The sequence below is a fragment of the Trichosurus vulpecula genome, chromosome 5 (genome assembly GCF_011100635.1).
Source record: "Trichosurus vulpecula isolate mTriVul1 chromosome 5, mTriVul1.pri, whole genome shotgun sequence".
NCBI lineage: Eukaryota > Metazoa > Chordata > Mammalia > Diprotodontia > Phalangeridae > Trichosurus > Trichosurus vulpecula.
Window position 1 is genome coordinate 137,892,402 of NC_050577.1, and position 26,536 is coordinate 137,918,937.

At 36.6% G+C, this 26,536-nt stretch overlaps 1 protein-coding gene across 1 annotated transcript in view; it reads left to right on the forward strand.

Annotated features, from left to right (window-relative positions):
• PPP1R3A (protein phosphatase 1 regulatory subunit 3A) overlaps nucleotides 1-6,141 on the forward strand; it is a 68,787-nt gene extending 62,646 nt beyond the window's left edge. The window contains exons 2-5 of the mRNA XM_036760638.1: nucleotides 1,280-1,335; nucleotides 1,438-1,562; nucleotides 3,472-3,778; nucleotides 4,004-6,141. Of these exons, the coding sequence (XP_036616533.1) occupies nucleotides 1,280-1,335; nucleotides 1,438-1,562; nucleotides 3,472-3,778; nucleotides 4,004-6,141 (2,626 nt within the window). The remainder of the gene's footprint in view (nucleotides 1-1,279; nucleotides 1,336-1,437; nucleotides 1,563-3,471; nucleotides 3,779-4,003) is intronic.
• Nucleotides 6,142-26,536: the final 20,395 nt, after the last annotated feature.

Genomic DNA, 26,536 nt, shown 5'->3' on the forward strand with positions numbered 1-26,536 from the left:
AAATATAGCAGATTTAATGCTCCAATAGGGCAACCATTATTTTTCCTTGTCAGAATGCTAGTAAAGCATTCCCATTTCCCTTTCTGTGACCATTAGATGTATTCAATTCTTCACTTCAAGCTAAAAGCTAACCACGTAACTATCTGAGTACTATAAAAAGGCTAGTCCAGCATAAGTGTAAGGTAAAGGGAAAGTTGAACAGTTCTCTTATAATTTGAGGCACTATAAGTGACCTGCATGATTCCAGGGCCAAAAATTTGACATTGAAGATAAAACTATCCAACTTGTTTGTCCACACTGGACAAATCAATCAGCCAACTCTCCCGTCTCTTTGCTTTGCTTTGATTGGCAGATGTGGTCTTGTATGAATGTAGAATTTTTCACTGGGAAAAAAACCACCAGAATAGGAATTCAGCTATAACTATACAAAGAAAACTCTTTATGCACTCCTATATTCCTTATGGATTTACTAAAGATACTGCTACATATAAGCCCATGAGACTTAATTTACTAGATTCACTAAAATTTTCTGACTGGGTATGATTTTGAGACTTTAAAAAAAATCACCCGACAAATATACCGAGGGAAGGTTAAGTTTAAACCATAAAGGAGATGTGTGTATTTTAAGTCCAGATCTCGAATGAGAAGGGGAAGGAAGTATATCTAGAATAATCCTTTACATAAGAAAATGTAAACTTGCATATGAGAGGTCTGAAGTCTCAGTTATAAAATTAGCCTATGGCAATACATATATAAATTCTTTCAAATGAGTCTATATTTGGCTGCCTTCTTCAGTTTTTAGTTAGCATTTTTTTCCCAATGGGGTTAATGTAACATTGTGTCAATTGGGAAAAAAATTAACAATTGGAACATTAGAAAACAATTTCTACTACCACAAATGGACTGGCAGTTCATAAACCTTTATCATTAAAACCTAAAGAAAAATACTCTTTCTTGTGAAGATTAAATCCATGAATGATAAGATGGTTTATATTATTTTTATTATGATTATGTAAGTTTTAAAATAGATAAAGCATCCTCATTTATAAATATTACATTATGACATTTTTCTTTCATTGCTTTTACACCTGTATTTATTACTATATAAATTTAAAAGATTAATCTGATTTTAAAAATATTTAGACGAGTACAGTGAAACTTGCAGGATTACACAGTATTTCCTTAGTCTATGTAAACTATAACTGTTACATGGTAAAATATATTTCTTAGAAGACTGAATCTTAGAATAATTTCTAACAGTTTTTTTTTAATTTAACAGCAAAGAGGAATCAGAAATATTAGAGGAGAATAACTGTCATAATTCAAGGACAACAGGTACTATTTCTCTTTAATTTCTAACAAAAAATTTATTTTTATAGTTGTAACCTATAGCGGGGGAAAAAGTCTTACACAGGTATAATTATACTCACTTTTCAGATACCTCTCTCCCAGTAATTATTTGTTCTCATGAGGATAAGGAAGACATGGAAGCCAGTGGTCAAAATGTAAAAGATGTAAACAGGGAATATGATGAACACAGCAAAAAGGAATTAGAGCTGATGGTAAGTATTCTGGTTGCCACAGTATTGGAGGATATGAAACCATTTACGCTTCAAAGATGGCAAAATGTCTCCTTTTCATTAGCATCGACTAATGTAATTTACAAATGTGAAAACATGGTCTGTGCTGTCATTGCACCTCTATGTTGATCAAAAAGACATGTTGATTTCAGTACGTTGCTTTCAGTCTTTGCAGTCTTAAATTAATGACTTTTATTTCTTATCTCATTACTGGTGATTCTAAATAATAGTTTTTAGGAATTATAGGAGAGGTAACCCAATATCGATGCCTATTCCTAATCTTCATGACAAGTATAAACTCTTCCCTTTTAAAATGAAGGGTTTCAATGAAATACTCTCTAGGGTCCTTTTCAGCTCTAACAATCTAGAATTCTTTTAGTTTTATGGTATGCCTTTATTTACTTCTTTCCTCATGAGTCTGCCAATGGTTTACATTGCTGTAAAGTATTGAATTGCCCAGCAGGAACAAGAGAGCCTTTTGCTATAATTTTTAAATAAGAAAAAAATTCTATAGCATCCAATTTAGTATTTGTTATCATAAATTTCACACCCGGTGAACATTCAATCCATTTAGATTTTTTTTTGATGGTTTAACTTACGTTTTTCATCACAAAGGGAGAAATAGCAGTAAATGAGTCACAGAATGCAATTTATCCTTACCAGTGTCTAGTTTGAGCTTAGAGCATTGGAATACATGGATTCATAATAATCTAAGATAAAAATGACTTTTGCCTCTTCAAGTGTCAGTGCTGAAGGAGGAAAGAAATAGAGCTCATCTCTTCCCCCTTCCCCCGCCAAAGCACCACCTTTTCTAGAATGATATGGAGGATGCATCACAAAAGTATGCAATTTACTTTGCTCCAACTTTAAGTAACTACAAAGTTGTCACCCATTGTGAGAATTCTCACCAGCTGAAAGTTAACATTGCCATTTTTTTTCAAACCACAGAATATAATGAAAGGACCCTGAAAAATCACATACTCCACCAATGCACCTCATTACAATGAGCAGGCCCAAATATAAAAGTTTGTTTAGAAGTCACTGAGATTGTACGTCCAATAAATGAACAGGGAACGGTAATTTAGATGCTAATTTGCACCATGCCGATGTTAATGCATAAAACAATGAAGCTCTATAATAGATGGAAATACAACCAAATCTGTGAAACCCACAGGCATTGGCTTGCAAGACAGCTGTGCAGTTGACAAGTAACATGAGCCTTATGTGAGAAGAAGGGGAAATCGTAAGATTTGCATATAATTATTGAGATCATGCAAATGTCAGTTATGAGGAGGAAAAAAAAACACAGGCATCTCACTGTTAAATCCTGACAGTTGGCATCACTGAAGAGCTCAAATACATTTGAGTACCAGTTGGCAGAGGGTCATTAAAACAGAATTTGCAGAGACATTAACTCCCTCACTTTTCTTTGAGTGACGTTTTGCTATTAATAGTTTGCAGAGGCTTTGCAGAAAACATATTAATAAGAGAAACTGTAATGGGGGCACCTACAGCAAGTGTAAATGTAGAAGGGGCACCCAGGAAGCTACTCTCTAATTGATTAGCATGGAGCTATCAATGTATATATCCTAAGTGAGGAGAGAGAGCGATGACAAGCAAGAACAGTTGAATAATATAATGTGATATTTGGAGGCTGGGAAGGAGAGTGATTAGTTTTTGGCCTTTTCCTTAGTAATCTCATTCCCAAATCATACTTTAGCAGGATTCCCAAAAAAACATCCTGTTTCGAAGCCTGTAAGAAACCCATAAGTGAAATGAGGTGATGGGACTATGCCTGGGACTTACTAACTGGGCAAATGAAACCTACTTAAATCATTTTGCATATTTTAAAAAGCTCTTTTGGTCATTGTTTTCTGTTTTTTCCCCAAAGATAAATCAGTACTCAGTAAGAACTAGAAGTCCTTCTACCAGAGATGAAAGTTCATTTGCAACCGAGCCAGTTAATTTTCCAAATACAGCTGAAGAATCTGAGAATCAGCGAACCCTTGGCGAGATAAGCGGGAACTTGCTCAGGAGGCCTTTGTCTCCTAGTTCATCAGCAGAAAATCCCTTAAAGGGAGACTTATACAGCAACCCAAAGTATGCCTTGAGAAATGAAGTTAGTCACCAATTGGCAGAGGGACTTACTTCAGGTCTATCAAACAGCAGCAAACCATCACTGAAATACACTGATAGTGGTGAGACCTCTCCATTACTTGGAAGTCTTGTTGTAAGGCAACAGGATGAACATTCTCCTTTTCTGGATGAGTCAGAAAGGCAAGGAATAAAATGGGTGGATATTTCAAAAAGTCAAATGGATGGTGCAGTAGGAAATGAGGTAGTGGATAGACCATTTACCAGCCAAGAGGATGCTCATAGCCACAAAAAGAACCATGAAATGACACTGGAAACAGTTTCTTCAGAGGATGACAAATTAGTGCCATTAGGTACCAGTGGCATGGAAGTACTGGATGATAATGCCAATCCAGCAGGAGAGGGTTACAAACTGCAAACATCTTGTCCAACTGCATATTTGCCCTTGGCAGGCAATGCTGATCAAGGCAAAGAAGGAGAAAGAACCAAGAAAATTGAAGTCGAAGACTGGGAATGTCCAACAAGAGAGTCTCTTGCCTATATACCTGACCGTATGAATACTTCCAAAGAATGCCCAGTTACAGAAAAGAGAACTTCTAGAAAAGGGTGTAGGAGTGGTAGAGAAAAAGAGGAACAAAGAATCAAATTCAGCATTAGTGAAAGGCAAAATGAAAATGTACTGTCAATCTCAACCGACAGCCAAGGGAGAAGAGGGCATCCTGAAATAGGTGTTAACATGAGTCAAGCTGGTAATAGATCCTTATATGACCTTCAGAGCAAAGTAAATGAAACCTCTGATAGTGCCTGTGACTTGGCACCCAAAGTTGATACATCGCATTGTCTCAGAGCTGATCTAGCTAGCTCCAAAGATGCGTTTACAACCCAAAGGAGTACTCTAGAGAATTCAGAAGGCACCACTCCAGAAAGAATGTGTGGCCAAGTTTGCTCACCAGAAAATGGAAATGTCTTGCAAACCAATCTGTATCTTGCCCAGGTTCAAAAAGGGAAAACAGATAGGAATATTCCTGACAATCAGAATAAGATTGCATGTGGAAATCAAAGTTGGAATGTTCTGGAAAGTCAGGTAGTTTTAAGAAAGAGTAAGACAAACAGAACAGAACAGATCAAGGAGCAAGCAGATGGTGAAGACATGTGGGAAATAAGAGATAATACAAGGAACCTGAATGTTACTCCTACAGAAGAATTGTTTACCTGCCAAGAAACAGTGAGATGTGAACTGTCTTCTGTAGCTGATCATGGTATTACCGAGAAAGCAGAAGCAGGTACAGCTTATATAATTAAGACAACATCAGAAAGTACTCTAGAAAGCATGTCTCCTAGAGAAAAAGCAATAATTGCTAAGCTACCTCAAGAGACTTCTCTAAGTGACAGGCCCACTGAGGAAAAGGAAACAGCGTTTGATCCACATGAAGGGAGAAATGATGATTCACATTATACCCTTTGTCATCGGGATTCAGTGGATGTAATCTATGACACCGACTTTGAAAAGAAATCACATTTAGGTATTTATAATGTACACATAGATGAAACACGAAAGGAAGAAACTATGTCTCAGTGCACTTCTGGGGAAATACTTGACAGGGCAGAGCATGGCATTAGAAATATTGCAACTGTAGGAGAATCTCTGCAGGCTACTCCTGAGAATGGAAAAGCAAGCTCAGAATTGGATTTCTACTCCACACAGTTACCTAGTGCTCCAAAAATTTTGAAGAAAAATATATGCCATGCAGAGGCCCAAGGACTCCCTCAGAAGAATGATGATTTGGTTGCTCTTGCTCATCAAAGTTTCAATTCTGAAAGAAGCCTATGTCCTCAAAATGGCACTCCTGTATCCACTTGTCCTAATAAAACTCAATCCCATGAGGAAGCATTCACGACAGAGTATCCAGTGACTGCCATGTCATTCAAGTCCATTTCTACTACATCTGAGTGTAAATGTGATCCCCACAGTGAAGCCCAGTGTACTGAGAAAAACCAACATCCTGGGTCTGTACCTCAAGAAAGTAACAAAAGTTCAGTCATATTGACTTCCAGCGATGAGAGAGAAAGTTTCATAGCTGAAAGTTTCCAACAAGCAGAAAATAACATGGAGAAGTCTTTAGGGCCCATGATTTTAATCAGTGAACCTATCGAGGAGGTAGAAGAGACAAGTTGTGAAACTGCTGAGTTAATAAGCTATGGACAAGAATTAGCCTCCCCAGGTTTCAAGCCAGGTAACAGGTCTGACTCCTCCAGTCTCCCTGCCCAGGACAATCAAACTCTGGCCAGTGAGTCTCTGCTTTCAAAATACATCAACTCTAAAATACACTATTTCCTTTTGTTCATTCTGTTTCTCCTAACAACCTACTATTATGACTTAATGATTGGTTTGGCATTCTACCTTATTTCATTGTACTGGCTATCTTGGGAAGGAGGGCAACCCCAAGAACCTGTCAAAAAGAAGTAATCTCATGGGTTTTATTATTCGCTTAAAATTTAAGATATTATGCCCCAAACATTTTGATTGTTAAAAGGGAATATTCATTGTTCAAAGAACCAGTGCAGTTTTTCTCTTGAAGGATCGTTTAAAAAAGGAATGCGTATGAAGTTCACTCCTTCATATAAGTAATTATTCTATATAGGACCATTATGTTTGGATCATTAAATACCTATATGAATATGAGATCTGAAGCACGTCAAGTTAAAATTAGGTACAGCTGTTGCTCCTTAGCAGGCTATGAAGATGCAATGCTTCATGTCTCTTCACTACTTAAAGTGCCATTTTCTTGCATTCATTTCTTTTACAATAAAGCTTCGACCCTCTCCTCTCCCCCCAAGGTTTTAGAAAATAGTTTAAGAAATATTTAAAATGTAGCCAACGGCATGAGGACTTTTATGAAAGTCCCCTAGTACCGGCCATACAATTTTTGTATTTCCCAGTTGTGTTGGTGTTATTTCCCAGAACAGTCCATTTCATTGTTTAAGGCCATTATCTGCATATTGGGAAACAGAGCTCAAGCACCATAAATTCAACAAGTTTGTATGTGTCAGATTTTGGCAAGATAAAAGTAAGTGTTTTCATATCACGAAGCTAATAACGATTGGAACAACTGGTAGCTTATCACTCAATTGCACAAAACTTTTTTGGGTGAGTGTTTTTCATATTTTTTAATATTGTAAACAACTGAACAATTTCATTGACAAGTATCATTTGAGATAGAAAATTTGAATTCATTTTTCAAAAGCATTGCTTTGGAAAGCATTTATACATATGAAGCATAAAGCATTAAATAACATAAATCAAAAATGAACTTATGGTACTTGGTACCTTTACAAGGAATTTCTTTTTTCTTAAACAAAAAAGGTAAAACTAACATTTTAATTAATTTTCATTTTAAAATGTCAGAAGTCTACAAAAGAAAACAGACATCTTTCTATGCATAAAAACACAACAGTTAGGCACTAGTCACGATCATAACTTTCAATTTGTTAGCTTATTAAGGTGATAAAATTGATTTTAAAGTTGGTAATAAGCAGTTGCAAGAATGTATTCAGCAAGAAATAAACTTCTCATATGGAGGTAACTGGCAGCATCTATTATTACATATGGTTAATTTTATGGAATAGTAGATTTGATCACTTTATCAAGTGGAGATAACATTAAAATTTTGATGGCCTTATTTTACTTTGGACACCCTCTGGAGTCCCTCCCAAGTGGTGAACTTAGGTATGTTTGAGTCTGTTTAGTTACTCCTAGAAACCATGAGAGAGACTCCCTACAAGTCACTCTATCTGTAGGACTTTTTTCATCCCTTTATCTCAGAAGGGGATAGAGCACCTAATTCATTTTCAGAGGGAGCAGCAGCACACCTCATTTGATGAAAATGATAAACCAAAAGATGACAAGTTATATATAAAGTCACATGCATCTAAGAAATATTTCTTAAACTTCATTTTCTATATCATAATGAAAACTCTGAATGCATTGTGTAAAGAGAAAATTATAAAGAATTTTAGCTGATCTTAATGCAATAGGGGAATGTATATTTCTCTCTTCATATTAAATAATTTCAGAAACCTTACTTGTTCCCAACTATATAATTCCATCCATCCCTCAAATGCCATTCAGACTAAATGACTGACATTAGCTTTTTAGACTAACATATATAAACATCCTGAGGTAGAACTTGGGGCAAATATTTGATTGTTTGAGCTAGCATAGTTTCATTTAAATACAAGTGGAATACTGTAGGCAATATCTAGAATATTATCTCTAAAACTGCTGGGTTGATAATTTTGTTGACAGGTCTATACAAAGTTTGGAGAAACAGGGTAGTTAATGTTAGCATTTCTTCAGGTCTTAATGGTATGATTTTTGCGTTCTACCTTTAAGGGTTTTAGTCAATATGTCATATCTTATTATTGCAAAACAAAACACTATATTGCTTTATTGAACATAGGTGCCTGGACTACAATTATGCATTTAAAAGAACAAAGTGACCCATTTTACTGCCTATATTTGATTTTTGATAACATTTTACTTTCAAAATTATCTCAATACTTATTTGTAGTATGATATCAATAACCTCCTTAGGATAGAAAAATATTCAGTTGTATATTCATCTGAGTGCATTGAAAAAATGGTCCCTGGTTTAGGTACCAACTTTTCCACCACTACTTATGGAGCAATTTTCACATAAAGAATGAAATAAAATGATAAGCACTTGGAGAAATCTTGATAGGTAGGTTGAAAGATAGATTTAGGCAAGTCTGTTTTGGTTGTATCACTATATCGAATAGGAAAAACGGCATGCAGAGAATACTAGCAGATCTCCACTTATCCAAGATCTATCCCTGAATTAACATGGCAGGTGAAATCTTTACAAGTACTGTGGCCATCAACATCCATCCCTAAGCATTCATTGAGTGCTCAAAGGGTGTGTGGCACCACAGTAAGCAAAGTGAGGTGAATCACATGTCTATGCCTGAATTGTGCAAGAAATATGAATTGTTAAACCTTCATATTCCATCTTGCCTAGTGTGCTGGCTATACGTCAGAAAGAAAATTCTAAAAATTAACTAGCAGCATGAGCTATGCTACTAGTAAAAATAATTGGTTTAGAAATTCAAATTTGTATAAGCCATCCCAATCCTTTTCAGTAGGCTCCTTATTGTAAAAGAAAGCAAGCTTACTAGGATTGTTCCCATCTATCAGAATTTCAAGAGAACAGAGAAAGGACAACCTCATCTCCTCCTTGTTCAGAAGCACTTTTAAGAGATCTCAGGCAAGCACAAGAAGGCATCCCTTTTTTTCTGAGGGAGTATCATGACCTCAATTGAACAATTTCTTCTCTCTCAAGGAGACAGATGGATTGCTCTACAAATTCTTTTTTTTTTTTAAAGAAATCAAGACCCAATGCTGGCAAATCCATCATTGTTATCACATTGCATATTTTTACCTCCTTCCCAGTTATCAGGCTGACTGTCTGTTTCATAGTCCTCACTCTTGAAGAAATCAAAAATTACTGGAACCAAGAGTCAAGTATTACCTCAAGGACCAACCCTCTCATCTGTTTCACACAATGCTTTACTACTTCACTAAAGACTTTACTACAGATCAACATGGTCAATTAAATATAATGCAACATGGGTTTTCCTGACCATAGGAGTCTGTCTCCTATAAAATTATTTGTGAAATCATCCATTCTGGACACTGATTTGGTGCGTTTAAGGAATTCTGTCTCTCATATTTAAAGACTGAGCACAAGACCTTGGTGCCTGTTTTTACCCATGGTTCTTAGAGGACATAAGCGGATATGATTAGTGTACTCTACCTTCAAGGGATGGACATCTGCTAAATGCTAATATGAACGTTTTTACAGAAAAGGTTTTGTTATTGTTGTCACTGTTTTTTTAATGTCATCCCGTTCTGTTACTCTGAGACCATATTCTAGTTTTTCCTTATGATTCCAAAGGAAGGAGATACTAACCTACTATTACTACAACCTCTCCAGCCCATTTAGGTGGAGTGGTAGAGTGGATAGAGGGCAAAATTTGGAATCAGGAAGACTCGATTCAAGTCATGCCTCTAAAACATACTAGCTGTGTGACTATTGGAGAAGTAACTTAATGTTTCAGGTCTCCAGGAAGCTCTCTAAGACTAAGAGTTACTGAGAAGGTTACAGATATCCAGCATTGACATAATGAGTACCCACACTGGGAGATCCCTAACTGAAGAAATCACAGGCCATTTTCCTAATGTATTATTAATACTTGCCAGGAGGACAGTTTCTCCTCATCTATTTAATACTGGTTTGATTGAGTGTCCACTATTTTCCCACAACTATCCTGGAACTCTTTTCTATTAGTTTATGGTTTTATTTTGGGGGAGATAAATGCTTTTAAGTGTCACAGGATAGGCAATTATTGAAACTGTTAAAAATCTTAAAAGGCCCATCATCCTAAGTTCAGCATTTTGCTTGAATGCTTCATTTCATTTTTCAAAGTAGAAAAAAATAGAATATATGACATTTCAACAATGAAAAATTCCCAAGCTCCTTTCAATATATTCAACTCATGATAGTCATACTAATGGAAGAAATCAGAGGCATGGATAATCCAAAAGAGCAGACAATTTAAAAAAATTATATTTGACTTTGGTATCCATGACCTAATTGGTTTTGGCAGAAGATATAGACTTCTAATGGTGTTTAATTAGGCTATTGTTTAAATGAATTTGCCCTTTGCCATCTTGCCCAGTGGTACTTATTCAACTTGTGCTCTCCTTACTCCCTAAATCGTACCCTCTAGCAAAAATAGCCCAACAGATTACTTTGCTCCTAGAACAACCCCTTAGTTCTTAGTTCTCTTTTTCATGCTGTCCCCTTTATCTGAAACCTTATCTATTTTCTATTTAAATTTTAGTCATTTTTCAATGTCAGCTCCAATACCTCTGTCACAAAACCTTCCCTAAGACTACTCTAATCCACAAAGATTTCTCCCTTCCATGAAAATCTTATTGTAATTGCTGTTTGAAATACTTATTTGGAAACAATCATATACTTCTTTGTATGGTTATTGTTTGTGTAGTTTGTTTTTCATAGTAGACTGGAAATTCCTAAAGAGCTTCCAAAGGAAGCTCAATGTTGGATACATATGTAGCAGGTACTCAATAAAATATCTGTTAAAACTGATTAGCAAGAATATAATTGTAATGTGGATAATAGTATAAGAATCACAATAAATGAAGGGCTCTAAAAGTTAGACAATCTTTAATAGGCAATGATCACAGAAGAACACCACCTCTCAAGAAGAGAAATCTTGTAGATATGAGGGAAGAATGCTTTGGGAACTTGAATTTTTAAAAAATCATTGTATAAAATTGACCAAAAATCATTAAGTTTTTTTTAGGAAAATATTATTTCGAAGGTAGGAAGAGAGAGAGAGGTATAGGGACTAGACCTGTAATTTAATATGAAAAGGAACTCCTCAGGTGAAGAAATAGCCTCTATCAATATAGATCCATTTCTTCACTACAATTTACAATCTTAGTTTTGCTGCCTGGAGCCCTAGGAAGATGAGGAACTTGTCCAGGGTCACATAGCCAGTTTGTGTCAGTGGCAGGCGTTGAATCACGTTTTCATGGCTTCCAGGATATCTCTCTGTGCACTATGCTGCCTTCCCGCTTTTCTCCCCAGTCAATTTTTAGGAGGAAGGTGACCAAAGTAAAAGTGAAAAGATAATTGGGATATAGGAATAAAAATGCCACGGGCTACTGGGTGTAGAGAAAAGGGAAATGATTCCCTTCTGTTCCTCTTAAATATTAAGCAGCTTTTCTTTCTCTTCAACATTCCCAAAGTAGCTACATCCCCTTCATATGCTACAACACACAGATTGCAAATTAGAAGAACAATTCCTTAATTTAAGAGTTAATGTGGAAGTTGATGGTACAAGGAAATGTTTTTTAGACGAAGTAGCTCGTTAGCATTAAATCATCAACCATCACAAGGTTTAAAGTACAAGAAACTCAATCCTAGCAACTGTTGTTATGACCTTTGAGACCAGCTGATCTGGTCAATTTTACACCTGTGCTGTATGTCAACTTTTAAGGCAAGCAAATAGAGCCACAAACACGGGAAGTGAACTGGATTTCTTTTACACTGATTATCACACTCATCGTCCACTTTGGCCAGAAATCGTTAAATACAACATCCTAAATGATATAATTAATACCAATTAAGTAATTTGAAAGACAGCTGATTGATTCAAGCATAAAATACATTCAATGCTCTGTTTAATATGTAAAAGGTATTTTTTGTTTTAATAGCCTTATTCTAACAGGTTTTGAATTTTATCTTTTCTGTAACCATTTAATCTGTGATGTTCCAAAAGTATGAAATATCCATCTACTAATAAAATTAGTCTTTATTCCCACCTGATTCCATAAAAAGTGAACTGATTTCTTTTTTTAACCTATCTTTGATGAAACTTTCAAAGAGAAAGGGTTCAATGACAAGAAACACAATGTGTTTCAGAAAATGTCAAGGGTATCTGACACTGGTGTCTTATGGTTGTAATATATGTCTTCTTCACCATGATGTTCGTTAATATGGCATATTGGTTAATTTGGTTCTTGGTGGAAGTAAATTTAAAATTTCCTCCAGACACACTTTATAAGGTAGATCATTGAGCAACAGAAAGAGACAGATGCTGAGGGAAAGGAGGGAGACGGGTTTGTTTCTTTATGATGCTACACAAGCCCTTCCCTTTTCCAGTCAACCAACCAATCAACTGACACTTATTAAGTACTTACTACATGCCCAACACCATACTGAAGATGCAAAGAAAGACCAAAATATTGTCCCTTCCCTCAAGGAGCTCACATCCTAATGAGGGAGACAACATGTAAATAACTGTTCACATACAAGAGATACACAAAGTAAATGCAAAGCAATCTCTAAGTAAAGGCAATTTTTCTTCACTGCTATTTATTTTCCCATGATGCTTCCCCTGTTTGCTTGTTCGTTTGTTTTTCACAGGTCAAGATGTTGTTTAGGGACTGATGTTCCATGCTCAAAAAACTGGTGATTTCTGCTGTGTTTCCTGACTACTCCTGCCGTTAACCTCCCTTCCTCTCCTACGTGTCTTTCACTGCCAGACACAGAAACCAAGGATTCTGGTTCTTCTTTAATCTTGAGGGAAAAACACCATCAGACTAGGGGCACAAGATGTGGGTTCTATCCCCTGCTTCGTGGCTCCCTCATTGGCTTTATTGGCTGAATCACTTCTCCCAATCTCATCAGTCCTCAGTTCCTCCATATTTAAAATGGGAAGTGAGTGATCTGGTAAGATTAGTGCTACCCAGGTCAGGTCAGTCAATTGGGTAGCTTTGTAGAGAATAGAAGTTGTTTTTCATGACCCTTCACGGAGAGCAGTGGAGGGGAGAGTTGGATTAGACAATTTCTAAGGTCCAAATAGTATGGTGGGTGGAAGAAATCTTAGACTTACAATCAGAGGACCTGGGTCTGAGACCTGGCTCTGCTATTCAATACTTTGATAATCCTGGGAAAGGTGCTTAATTCTTCTTAGCCTCAGTTTCTTCATTTTTAAAATAAGGGAAGTAGACTAGACAGTCCCTCATATCCCTTTCTGTTCTAAACTCTATAAAGAAAGCATTTGATATTCATTGTGATAGTTTGAAAATCCTACTTCTTATGCACTTAAATCATGTAGAATTTGCCTTTAGCAATTTTACATGTGTTAATTTCATAAAAATGTTTGTAAAGGTATATTTTTTATTAACTGAAGAGCATTTGGAAAAATATCACAAAGCCAAATCCCGGTTTGTAACTATCTAATAAAATTAAATTGCTGCATGATTTAGCATGGCTTCTACACAGTAAACACCTCTTCTCATATAAGCAAAACACTACTTTTGTGAATATAATTCAAGAAATGCCTTTTCCTTTCACCTTTTATGTGAAACTTTCTCATTCTAAAAACTGAAACTAGCTTCTCCTTGCTAACTAAAAAGAGAAGATATTCACAGGAATATCAAGTTTTCTGAGTTCATACCCAGAGCAGGAAATATTTGAGACAACTCTTTCCAAGTTGGAAAGGCAGCTAGGATCCTTAAAATAAGGGAATGAAAACCACCTTCACATTCCAAACTAATTTTCACAAAGTAGTTCACTGGAACTCCTTAGAAAGTCTCCTAATCAGAGGGTAGGTGACTTGGGGGAAGCACTTAAGCCAGATAGCCCTAGAAAGGACCTAGCCCTGGGCCTTAGGTTTCACTTATCCAACTCCAATTCATAGGTCACACCAAAGTTCACATCCCACAAACCCTGTGTTCACAAGCTCCTCTCCTGTCAGTTCCTTGACCCTTCCACCCTTCTCCCTCCCTTTTCAGATATCATTCAATTCTAGTTCACCGGTCCACCTGTCACACTGGATGAAATAGAACTGACAGTCTGACCTTTCAAAAGCAAGGCATCTAGTTTCAGCCCACGTCTTTTGGAATTAGGCGGAATTATCAGCAACTACTTCTGACGTTATGTATGTGTTTGTGGGAAGGGGTGGAGATTGAGGAAGGAGGCAGAAGGAAAAAACGCATGCTGGGGGGGTGAAATATATACATAAACATTTCTCAATCCCTAATTTTAAAATAATTGTGTGCGTGTGCGTGTGCGTGTGTGTGTGTGTGTGTGTGTGTGTCCCTGAACTTAGCATTGTTCCTGACACGTACTAGGCACTTGATATATTTGCATGTTGCATAGTAATGTATTTTATTAATATCTTTATATTTCTATATAGAGCTGGAAGAGATCTTAGAGGTCATCTAGTTCAATCCCTTTATCCATTATTCAAATGAGGAAACTGAGGCCTCTTGCCCATAGTCACAGTCTATTTTCTCATGGTCATAGTCTACTTGCCCCACACAGGTAGCAAGTGGCAAATGTACTTGAACCTAGATTTCAACTCCAGATCCATCACTTTCCTTACTGTACCATATTTTTAAGTGCTTTCCTTTTTCCTGACTTTCTCAGTCTGTATTTGAACCAAGGTCCTCTAACTGAAAATCCAGGGCTCCCCTCAACCATGCCCACCATTGCTTCAATTAACAAATATTTCTTGGGCATGGACCTATTGACACAAGTCACAACCTCTCTATACCTTCTTAGCTGACATCCTTGTGGCTGAAATTTTTCATCTGTGACTGAAAGATATCACCTGGTAGCCGAACTTTTAGTGATGACACTATGAAATTAGGTAATGGATGCCCATAGAGCACAGTTATCCTCAAAGTCTTTCTGGTTTGGTAGGACATATTTCCTTTGAAACGATTTGCTGGTAATATCTAATAACCCACTCATGCCTACCATGTACTCCACCATTAACCTTTTAATGGTCCTCAATACTATTTTACCAGAGTATTCCATGACTTATAACCATATAGAATAATGTATTCAAAGGAGAAAAGTCCCTAAGTGGGCAACAACAGATTTTAGATTGTTTCACTTAAAAGGGTCTTATCATTTACCAGCTTAAGACCCTGGCCTTCAAGTACGTTTCTATAGAAAAACAGAAACTACATTTCTATAAAGCACAGAAACTGTATTTCTACAAAATACAGAAACTACATTTTCATAAAAATACAGAAGTAGACTATTGCTGGGAAATTCTAGGCTGGAAAATAGGCACATACTTGTGGAATTCATATATGTTGTCTCATACTCTAAGTGACTCATAGTAAGAGTGAATTTTAAGCTTGAGGACCTCAGTTATATTAATGAATGGTCTTAGTTGACAACAGTTTAATCAATTTTCTAATCCTCTCTTTTATTGGCATTAGTCCAAGCCTCTCCGTAAGGATAGTATTCTTCATTTTTCTTTTATAAACTTCATAAAATATAGAGTTTGATTCTAAATGGATTGCTTTTTCTGAGGTTGTTGGGACAATGCTTATTAAAATTTTTTTTCAGTATTATGATTCCACAGCAGCCTGGAAAAGTAACTATATCACTTACTGACAGGCTCAAAGCCTATGATGCCACTACTGCCCAGAATGTCCTTTTGGAGTAATTACTATCTTTTCCCTGATGCTAATATAAGAGAATATACATGTTAATAGTAAGGTATAATAACAAGTAGCAAAACAGACCTGAAAGAAACCAAAAACAGAATCTAGGCTTTCCAAATCTGATACCAATACCTCTTCCCCTGAACCGTGCTTCCTTCTCATAATCCTTACCATTTTTTTGAGACATTCTCAGGCTTTCTAAAATTGAAAACTAAATTCCAATACCTCCTAATATCATAAGACTAGCTCAAAATGGAATTTAGATCCTCCAGAAGATGTGAGTACACATAACACAAATGAAGGAGTTTAAATTACTTTTAATATTATGGGGTTTATCAAATTGTTTTAATTGACTCGCATTCAAAAATATATAGGGCAAAAGTCTTATTCTGATAACTCACTACAAGATGGATGGAATGCTAGGCTTTCAAAAGCTATGCCAGTGGAGCACAAATTCTGATAAATCCTATCCAACTAGAAAGGCTGTAAGGATAAGACCAATAATGGGAAAAAAGTCTGTTATCTAAGGACCAGCTGAGCTAGGTTTGAAGAACCTCATCTCTAGGTTTATAGTAGGGTAATGATTTTTATGGGCAAAGCAACTCTCCAAATACACACATTGACATACCAACGAAATCACAGATCCTTGAAGCACTGAAATATCACTATACATAAGATTGTATATATGTGTGTGTGTGTGTGTGCGCGCATGTATTATGTGTATATATGTATATATACACACATATAGAGCTGAGTATATATAGATATGTGTATATATACACATATACACACATATATGTATTATACATATATATATATATATATATATACATATAGAAAATGAGAGAGAGAGAGAGAGAGAGAGAGAGAGAGAGAGAGAGAGAGAGAGAGAGAGAGATAGGACATCTAGGGCTTCTTAATCTTTTTTGTGTCATTGGTCCCCATGACAGTCTGGTGAAGCACTTGGACTCTTTTGCAGAATAATGTTTTCAAATAATTGAAGGAAATGCTAAATTTTAACTAGTTAGGGAAAATAAATAGGTATTTTTCTCCTTTCAAATTCATGCGCCCCCTGGGATGTAACCACAAACCCTCTGGGCATTTTTGGATCCCAGGTTAAGAAAGCCTAATCATTATGTACCTATTTGAAACATGAAGATATCATTCATCTTGTCTTGAAGTCTTACCCAATGTTTCACCATGGCATGGAAGTGACCTGAGTTGTTGTTGTTTTTTAAAGACCTTGTGGTAGAATGCAAATCTGGGCTGATTTAACCACGCTGGAAAAGCTCTGATTGCAGGCTGAATTAGTCCATCCAAGGACCAGTCTTGGTAAGTTCAGAGAATCTTAGCATCAGAGAGTTAGCAATCAGATGACTTGTCTTTGTCGGGGATAGGGGGTGGGGAGAGGGAGAAAGGCACAGGAAGTCACTAAATTACTTACTAAGGTACTGAGGCATGTGATCTAGGTTGTAGGGAGTTAGGTTACCATGGGAGGTTTAAGCTCCTCCACCCTTGGAGATCTTCAGGTAGAAACTAAATGATCACTTCTCTGGTATGTTATAGTGAGGATTCCTTTGTGTAAAGGATGGATTAAATGGCTGCTGAAATCCCTTCCAATTCCATAAGGCTATGATTCTTCGAATACCTACAAAGATAAAATCACAGGCACTTGAACAAGTATTGAAATATATATGTTTGTCTGTCTATCTATCTACTTTCCATCAGCCTAGTTGGACCTATTATTTCTTTGTTTTAGGCAACTGCTGGTGAGGAAACTACCTCCATTAATGCTATCTTGGAACTTGCAGTCTTAGAAAGTTGCCACTATATGTTATAAGCAGGTCTTGAATTTAGGTAGCCCTGACTCCAGGCCTGGCTCTCTGTCTGCTACATTATGTTATTTTCCCATCATCCATGTACACATACAAATAAATATCTGCTAAGGGCATGACAAGGAAAAATAAGAGCATTTACACAAGTGTTAACGTATGTACAGATAAAGAGAACTATAAATATATTTATATATGATGTTTGTTCAGTTGTCTATGATATATGTATATACACATATGATATACATATGTAAAATATGTGTTTAGCATATGTACATATGTGTTTGTGTGTAATTGTTGAGAGACTTCAGGGTAAAGTGGCTAGAAAAGCAATTTTGGAGTCAAAAAGATCTGATTTCAGGTTCTGCCTCTGAGGTATGTGTGTATAAATCCACCCACCCATACATACATACATACGTACGTACATACCTACACACACACACATATGTCCAAAACAAATGTGTAATTCATATTTGCATGTCTATACACATTGATTTCTTTTTGTCTAGGATCTAATACAGTGTCACATGGGAATCAGTTCTGATTCATGTTCTATATTTTTCTTTTCAAAATTACTGATTTATATGTGACATGGCACAAAATCCCATACAAAGAGAAATTTTTAAAAACGGGGTAAAAAACCTTCCTTTTACAGACTCGCAGACTGAAATTAGCATAGCTAAATGAGTGAATAAAAATAAAGAAGATGCCTTTCTAAAAAAAAAAGAGGATGAAGTTACTTTAGATATAACATCACTTATCATTGAGCATTTGGCTGATCTATAGTACAATTTAGATTCTCCAAAAACATGGCAAATATGTTGGAAAGTCAAGTCATCTTACAACAATCCATCTTATAGCTACTTTTGTTACACTTCTGAGTCACACCTTTTGCATGACTAACCTGACAAGCAACCAGATTCTGACAGGTATAGGGAAATCCTTTTGATCCATGCTCAGGGAAAATGCTTAGGATATATTTACTTTTAATTATAGGAAAAGTCATCTTTATGGATTGCCTCATCAAAACATGCTTGAAAAATATATCCCAGGAAATTGACTATGATTCCTCAGCTACCAAAACAATTCCTATATGTGAATGGATTGAGTTAAATTGAGATTTCTTTAGCATACTGAATAAATATTGCATAGGGCCATAGATTCAGAACTGGAAGGGACCTTACAGGTCATTTAGTTCAACCTCCTTATTTTACAGATCTAGATCTGCAGCCTAGAGGGGTGAAGTCACTTACCCAGTCTTCAAGACATTAACTTGACATAGGGATTTTTTTTCATCGCAAATTTGGATTGTACTGTAGGTTTGACAAAAGACAGGTAAATGGTTAGGCGCTAGCTACACGCTATATCTTTAAGAGCAAAAGAAAATATTTCCCCTCCATCCTTTTTACTGACTTTCATACAAATAATATCTTTCACTCTGAGAATATTTGCAGTTAAGTAAGGTGGGAATCCAAGGGAGACTTCACTTTAGAAAGTAGCAGCTTAGAATTTAATTCAACAAACATTTATTAATTGTTTTTTTTTATGTGCAAAGTGTTGTGTTAGGCATTGAAGATATAAAGTTAAAAATGAAACCATTCTTGCCCTCATGGAGCTTATAGTGTACTAGAGTGTGAGGAGGAGACTAAAAAAGAACACAAAGAGTTAAACACAGGATAATTATAAGGAGGGAGAGAACACTTACAATCAGAAGAATCAGGGAACACTTCATACAAGAGACTGCACATAAAATGTGTTTAGAAGAAAGAAAAAGTGCTTGGGGTCAGGCCTGACTAGGTCAGGAGCAATAGATAGTTTGTAAGGATTTATAAAGGTAAGGAGGAGGAAATAGTGTCTTTTTTTCCCAAATAAAAAGGGTGGCTGAAATGAATGGATGAAAGCAAGAGATGGGATAGCTGGTTCTAGGACCATGTGAGTCAGCGTGGTAGAGTGGATAGAGTGTTAGAATCAGACAGACATGGATTTAAATCCTGCTTCAGATATTTACTAGCTATGTGGACCTAGAACAGAGTAAAACAAGACTAAAAAAATAGAACAAGCAACTCGTGGTGGGCCTTAGGTAGTTAAAAATCCACGTACATATATATACACATGCACATACATAGTTCATGTCCATACATATGGAGACAAAAAACCTACAGCACATACATGTATATATGTAATATATATACATATAGATAGATTGTAGATATACATATACACACATCTATCTATCTACACACATACACAACACTGGGAATTGAGGAATTCACATGGCCATCTGGCCACCCGTCCTCATTCAGGTCCCCATTAGAAGATCTTCAAGCAAAAGGTAGATGATCTCTCATTGTAAATGCACATTTTTTTCCAGGAACAAGTTAGACTAAAGGGCCTCAAGTCTCTTCCAACTCTGAAACTGTATAATCTTGTCAGATCATTTAGGGATGGAATATAGATAGAGAAGAAGAAAAGAGAACAAAAGAGAGGGAGGGGAGTGGAGAGAGGGAAGATGAAGTGAAAGGAAAGGGAGGGGAGAAAAAGGAAAGAGAGGGGAGGTCAGGAGAAAAGTTGGGGCTAGAGGTAAGAGAAGATTGGTAAACTCTGAAAGAGAAGTTTTAGCAGAGTGATAGGGGTAGAAGCCAGAAGACAAGGGGTGGAAAAGAACATGGGCAGTAAGTGTAGTTGGCTCATACTAGGAGCTTATTAGTGAAAGCTGGAGACATAGTGGACAGTAGCTTGAGGTTGATGAGAGAGTAAAATGATTTTTTAAAATAAAAAAAATTAAATTAGTTTTTTTTCAAATGATCATTCACCTTCTCTCCATGCCACTTACCCCAAACACTCTCTATTTTCTCTCCCCTTCCCCTCCCTCAGAAAGCAAGAACAACACAATCCCCTGTAATAACCATGTGTCAAGTAAATCATATTCCCAGGCTGGCTATGTTCCCTCACCTCCCCCATCACCACATGTCTCAATTTGTACTCTGACTCTATCATGCCTCTATCAGGAGGCAGGTAGCCTATTTCATCATGGCTTCAGAGTTGCTAAGACTTTCAAAGTTCATTTTCTTTACAATATTGTTGTTACCGTATAAAGTGCTCTCTTGGGTCTGCTTACTTCACTCTGCATTAGTTTATACAAGTCTTCTCATGTTTTTCTGAAACCATTCTCTTTATCATTTCTATAGCACAATAGATAGTATTTCATCACTTTCATAAACCATAACTTATTCGGTCATTCCCAATTGATACACATTCCCCCGCATCCCAGTTCCCAATTTTTTGCCACCAGAGTTGCTATAAATATTTTTGTATTTAGTTGTCCTTTTCCTCTTTTTTCAATAAATCTCTTTGGGGTATAATCCTAGCAGGAGTATTTCTGTGAAAGGATTTACGCAATTTACTAGTGTTTTGGCTCATAGTTATAAATTGTTATCCAGAATGGTTGGATCGGGTGGCAGCTTCACCAGTAGTACATTAATGTTACTTGTTGTTCCACAACTCCTTCAGCATTTGCTATTTTCCTTTTGATAAACTTTGCTGATTTAATGGGTGTGAGGTAGAATCTCAGCATTATTTTAATTTACATTTCTCTAATGAATGACTGAGTATTTATTTTCAAATGGCTATTGTTAGCTTGGATTTCTTCCTCCAAAAAACTGTTCATACCCTTTGACCATATAGCAATTGGGTAACAGCTGTTATTCTTATAGTTTTGAATCAACCATTCAATCAACAAACATTTATTAAGGGATTACTGTGTACCAGTCACCGTGCCAATTGTTGAATGAGTACCCTATGTATCTTAGAAGTGATACCCTTATCAAAGAAACTTGCTGAAATATTTTCCCCTTTACCTTTTTTCTCTTTTGCTTTTAGCTTCACTGGTTTTATTAATATGGAGAAATCTCTTTAATTTTATGTAATCAACACTGTCTGCTTTCGTTTATGTCATCCTCTGTAGTTCTGTTTTGTTATGACATCTTCCCATATCCATAGATCTGTCAGGAAATTTTTCCCTTGCTCCTTTAACTGGTTTATGATGTCACCTTTTAGGTCTAAGTCTTGTACAGCTTTGGACCTTATTTTGGTATATGGTATGAGATACTGCTTTTTTTTGAGTTTCTGCCAGGCTACTTTCTATTTTTCCCCAGTTCTTCTCAAATAATCAGCTATTGTGCCAATAGATGGGATCTTCAGATTTATCAAACACTAGGCCACTATGCTCATTTTTTTCTGCATATTTTGTACCTAATTCGTTCTACTGATCAACCTCTCTATTTCATATCCAATAACAAATTGTTTTGGGTGCTGACTACTTTGTAATATAGTTCGAAACCTGGTAGGCCCCCTCTTTCCCACTTTTCTTTCATTAATTCCCTTGAGATTCTTGACTTTTGGTTCCTATAGATGCATTACATTGTTTTAAAAGAATGGAGAAGATTTAGGTGGGTTTGTATGACAATAGGAAGGATCCAGTAGGTAAGTAGGAAAAGCAAAAAACAAATTCTGGAGAAGACAGCCAGGAAAAATTCTGTCAATCCAATAAACATTTATTAAGCACCTGAGTTCAAATTCAATCTCAGGCACACATTACCTCTGTGACCCTGGGCAAGTCACTTAAACTCTGTTCGCCTTACTTCTGTTGAGAAGGAAATGGCAAACCACTCCATTATCTTTGCCAGGAAAACCCCATATGGGGACATGAAAAGTTGAACACAGCCGAACCACACCAACAACAATGTGCCAGGCATTGTGCAAAGTGCTAGGGATACAATCAACAAAAAGACAATCCCTGGTCTCAAGGAGCTGACAACTTAATGGGGGTTGATAACACATAAAAGGAAGAAGGAATGAGGAGTGAAGGGACCCAGCAAGGGATACTTGGCACAGTTCTATGAGGTTGGAAATAGAGCAGCTGATACAAAGTGCAATGAACTGAACCAAGTCCAGTTTCTGCTGTTTATAAAGGAAGGCATTTGGAGGAGTTTGGTACTTCTCCCTCTAATTCTCCAATCAGAGGGAAGAGGAGAATGAGAGAGACGATATCAATAGAAACCTGATTGGCAGCATGGCAGCGATGAGATTTGAAATTATGGCTTACATCTTATTCCATGGAGTTGAAGCCAGGCAGAACAGCAGATGCAAAGTGGAGAAAATCTGGGTTTTGGTGAGCACAAGAAGATGACAATAATAATAACAGCTAATATTTATATAGTGCTTTATGGTTTGAAAAGTACTTTACAAATATTATTTCATTAGATCCTCACAAACATCCTTGGAAGCAGGCATTATTATTATCCCCATTGTACAGAAGAGGGAACTGAGGCAGACAGTGACTAAGTGACTCATCCAGGGTCATACAGCTAGGGTTTGAGGATGTATATGAACTCAGGTCTTTTTTTGCTTTTGAGTTCCACACTCTATCCACCACACCATTTAAGCTTTCTAGTGTGAAATGAAGAGATGGGAAAATGGTGGTTTAGGAGGAGTAGGACTGAGTTGGATGGGAAGAAAGTATAAGAAAAGGTGGCAGCAGCAGGGGAAAGGGGTTTTCATCTTTGCAAATGATGGCTCAGACATAAGGTTTAACAGGAGCAGGAGATGGGATTTGGTTACATTTACATTTAAGTCTCATACTGATGGCACAAAAGGAAGAGAAGCAGAGATGGCCAGAAATAAAGGAGGCCAGCAAGTCAGAGGGGAGAGAAAGTGGGGCACTTTCACTAGATAAGAGCTTGGACAACCATCTCTGATACCTGGATCTACCTTCTTCCAGGTCTAGTATGCTTAAAACACACACACCCACACACACACCCACACACACACACACATACACACACCAGTGCTAAATATAATTCAGTTTCTTGTTGGGCAAATGAAAAGTTAATTCAATGTAATTAATTGAAAATAACAATTTGTTATTAGTATGAATGAATGAATGAAAAAGTATTAAGTGCTTACTATATACCAAGTACTGGGGATGCAAATACAAAGCAAAAATAGTCCCTGCCCTCAAGAAGCTTACATTCTAATGGGGGAAACAACACACACATGTGGGAATGGAATTTCCAGGGGATGAAAATGTCCACTCACTGTTCTTCTTGAAAAGAATAATGGATTATCAAAGGAAAAGAGGGAGGGCAGGAAAGAGTCTGGTGGGAATGAGGTGGCTCAATAGCTGTGGTTTTAGGGTCTTTCTCTAGTGATATGCCCTCCTTGTGGGGCTCAGAGGTCTATGCTAGTATGTCAGTCCTTAAGAAGGACAACAGGTAGAGTGAATGGTCTTCGTGTTGTCGCTATGAAACTCCCCCTGCCCAGGTTGGTACAATTAAGAGGTGTTTCTGATGAGTTTCTAATTCTAAGTTCAGTAGACACAGCATACCTGTTAAGCCTTGTCAGAGACAACCCTCATTGTGAGGTGTGGATGGCAGAGGCTAAAAGCCTCGGGTAGAAGCTAACATAAACTCTGCTGTATGACATTCTTTTAACCAGAATTGGCATTTCTGCATATCTACTGTATAGTGATAACTGATATTTTTAATAATGACCCTGAGGCACTGCAAGATCCTGAAGGGTCTTCTGAATCATCAAAATAAACCAAATTATATTCGGTATAGTTTTATTAAGTTCATTTTATTGTAGCCTGTCTTGTTGAAAATTAGTAATCCATGTATGTACATATGGTAATTCTCTAATTAATGGGAACACTGCATTCCAATGATTCCATTTGATAACTGGGAGTTTATTATACTTGACAAAAGATCAAGACTTGTAATGTAATACAGATAGAGCTCAGGCCATCTTTTCTATAAAATCACTGGAAAAAGAATGCAAACCCAGGTTTTGTTGCCTATCATTATTCTGTCAACTGTGCACTCCTTAGCACCAGGATTAAAACTATATGGCCTGAATCTGAAGGGACCTTAAAGTTCATCTAGTCCAACTTGTACCTAAAGCCTGAATCATCCCCACAACATTCCTGACAAGGGACTACCCAGCCTCTGCTCACAATTCTCCATTGGTAGAAAACTTCCTGTCTCTTGGAGCATCCCATTCCATTTTTTTGAACAGTTGTAATAGTTAGGAAGTGTTTCCATTATAGTAAGCTAAAATCTGCCTATCTATCACTTCCACCCATTGTTTCTACTTCTGCCCTCTGGGGCCAAGCAGAATAAGTGTAATTCCTCATCCACATGACAACTTTTCAAATCAGATTTGAAGACAGTGATCTTGTTGCCTGAAAGTCTTCTTGAGGCTATACACACCCTGTTCCTTTTAAAGAACCTTCCTATGGCATGGTTTTGAGTCCCCTTATCATCCTGGTCATCCTCTTCTGAACACACTCTTGCTTACCTTTTCCTAAGAAGGGCTACCTTTGTCATTGTTTAGTCATTTTCAGTCATGGTCTGACTCTTCACGACCTCATTTTGGTGTTTTCTTGCAAAGATGCTGAAGTACTTTGCCATTTCCTTCAGCTCATTTTACAGATGAGGAAACTGAGGCAGAGTTAAGGACTTGCCCAAGGTCACACAGTGAGTACGTGTGTGAGGCCATATTTGAACTCAGGTCTTCCTGACTCCATGCCTGGTGCTCTATCTACTGTGTTACCTAGCTGCCCCTGGGGTACCTATAATGAAGCACAATGCTCTAGATGACCCAGGCAGGTTTACACTGTCTTCATTAGAATGTTGTGAGTTAGCTTTCTTTGCTGCAGCTTCCTAAAGGTAATTCATGCTGGTTCCAGCCAGATCTTTATGAAGAATCTGCTTTCTAGTCAAATCTTCCCTATCCTATATTTCATATACTTTATTTTAAAATTCAAGTATAGGACCTAACACTAGAGACTGTGGAAAAGTGTCCTCCTAAACCCACTTCACAAATTTAAAACCTAAGCCTGTACTATACTTTCTATGCAAAGTCCAGAAAAATAATCATGCTTGGATTTTTGCATAAACTTTCATATTAAAAAAGTGACAAGTCCCTGACCTTGATAAAGAGTTAGTAAAATGTGATATTTCTTTAAATGTTTACAAAAGGTGACAAAGGAGACTCATATTTCATTCAAGCTGTGATTAATTCTTCCCACAAACCAGACCTACTAAACCTCATCAGAGGGATAGGATACAGTTACTTTAAAATCTTAAATATTCATTTTCATAACAGTCCAGGGGATTATTGTTCAAGGATCACTTAAAAATCTTACCAAAAGGCAAAAGACAGCTGGATAAGATAGATGGTTAGAGAGATAAATAGATAGATGATGGATCGACAAATAGGTATATATGCAATATAGATAGATATGCGTACAAGTATATGTCTGTCTGTCTGTCTGTCTATCTATCTATCTATCATACCTCTTCCAAATAATGAAGAAGGCTTCTTTCAAGTTTAATGGGTATTATTTGGGAATCTTTTGTTATGACTTTCATATCATATTTTCACAATGCTATCAGAATTAAGGGGAGAATAAATCAATTGGTGTTTTGAATCTGAATGTCCCCTAGACACAAAAAGATATTACCTTATATCAAACAAGTATTGTAGATCTGAGTAACCATTAGGAGTAAATCTCAAAACTAATTATGGTTCTTTAAGTTGAGAGTTTCTTCAAGAGCCACTTTCCCATTTCTGTCAAACATTTGCTGTTCTAGTACAAATACATTTATTTTTTTTCAGAATTAATTCACTTGTATTTAAACTTCAAAGCAGTGTTTGCTTTTCATTGTGAAATAAAGAAAGGTTATGAAGAAATTTCCAAGGCTTTTTAGAAAATTTAACTCTTTGGATTCCTGCATTGTTTTGCTAAAATGCTATCAGACTGGTCATGACAAGCAAAAAGCAACAAAATTGTCCAATGAACTTAGGACAGGTTAAGTCAGGGTAATCAATGATTTCAGATTTTTAGGTAAAAGCAGTTTTAAAATTGAACTCTTTGTAATGACTAA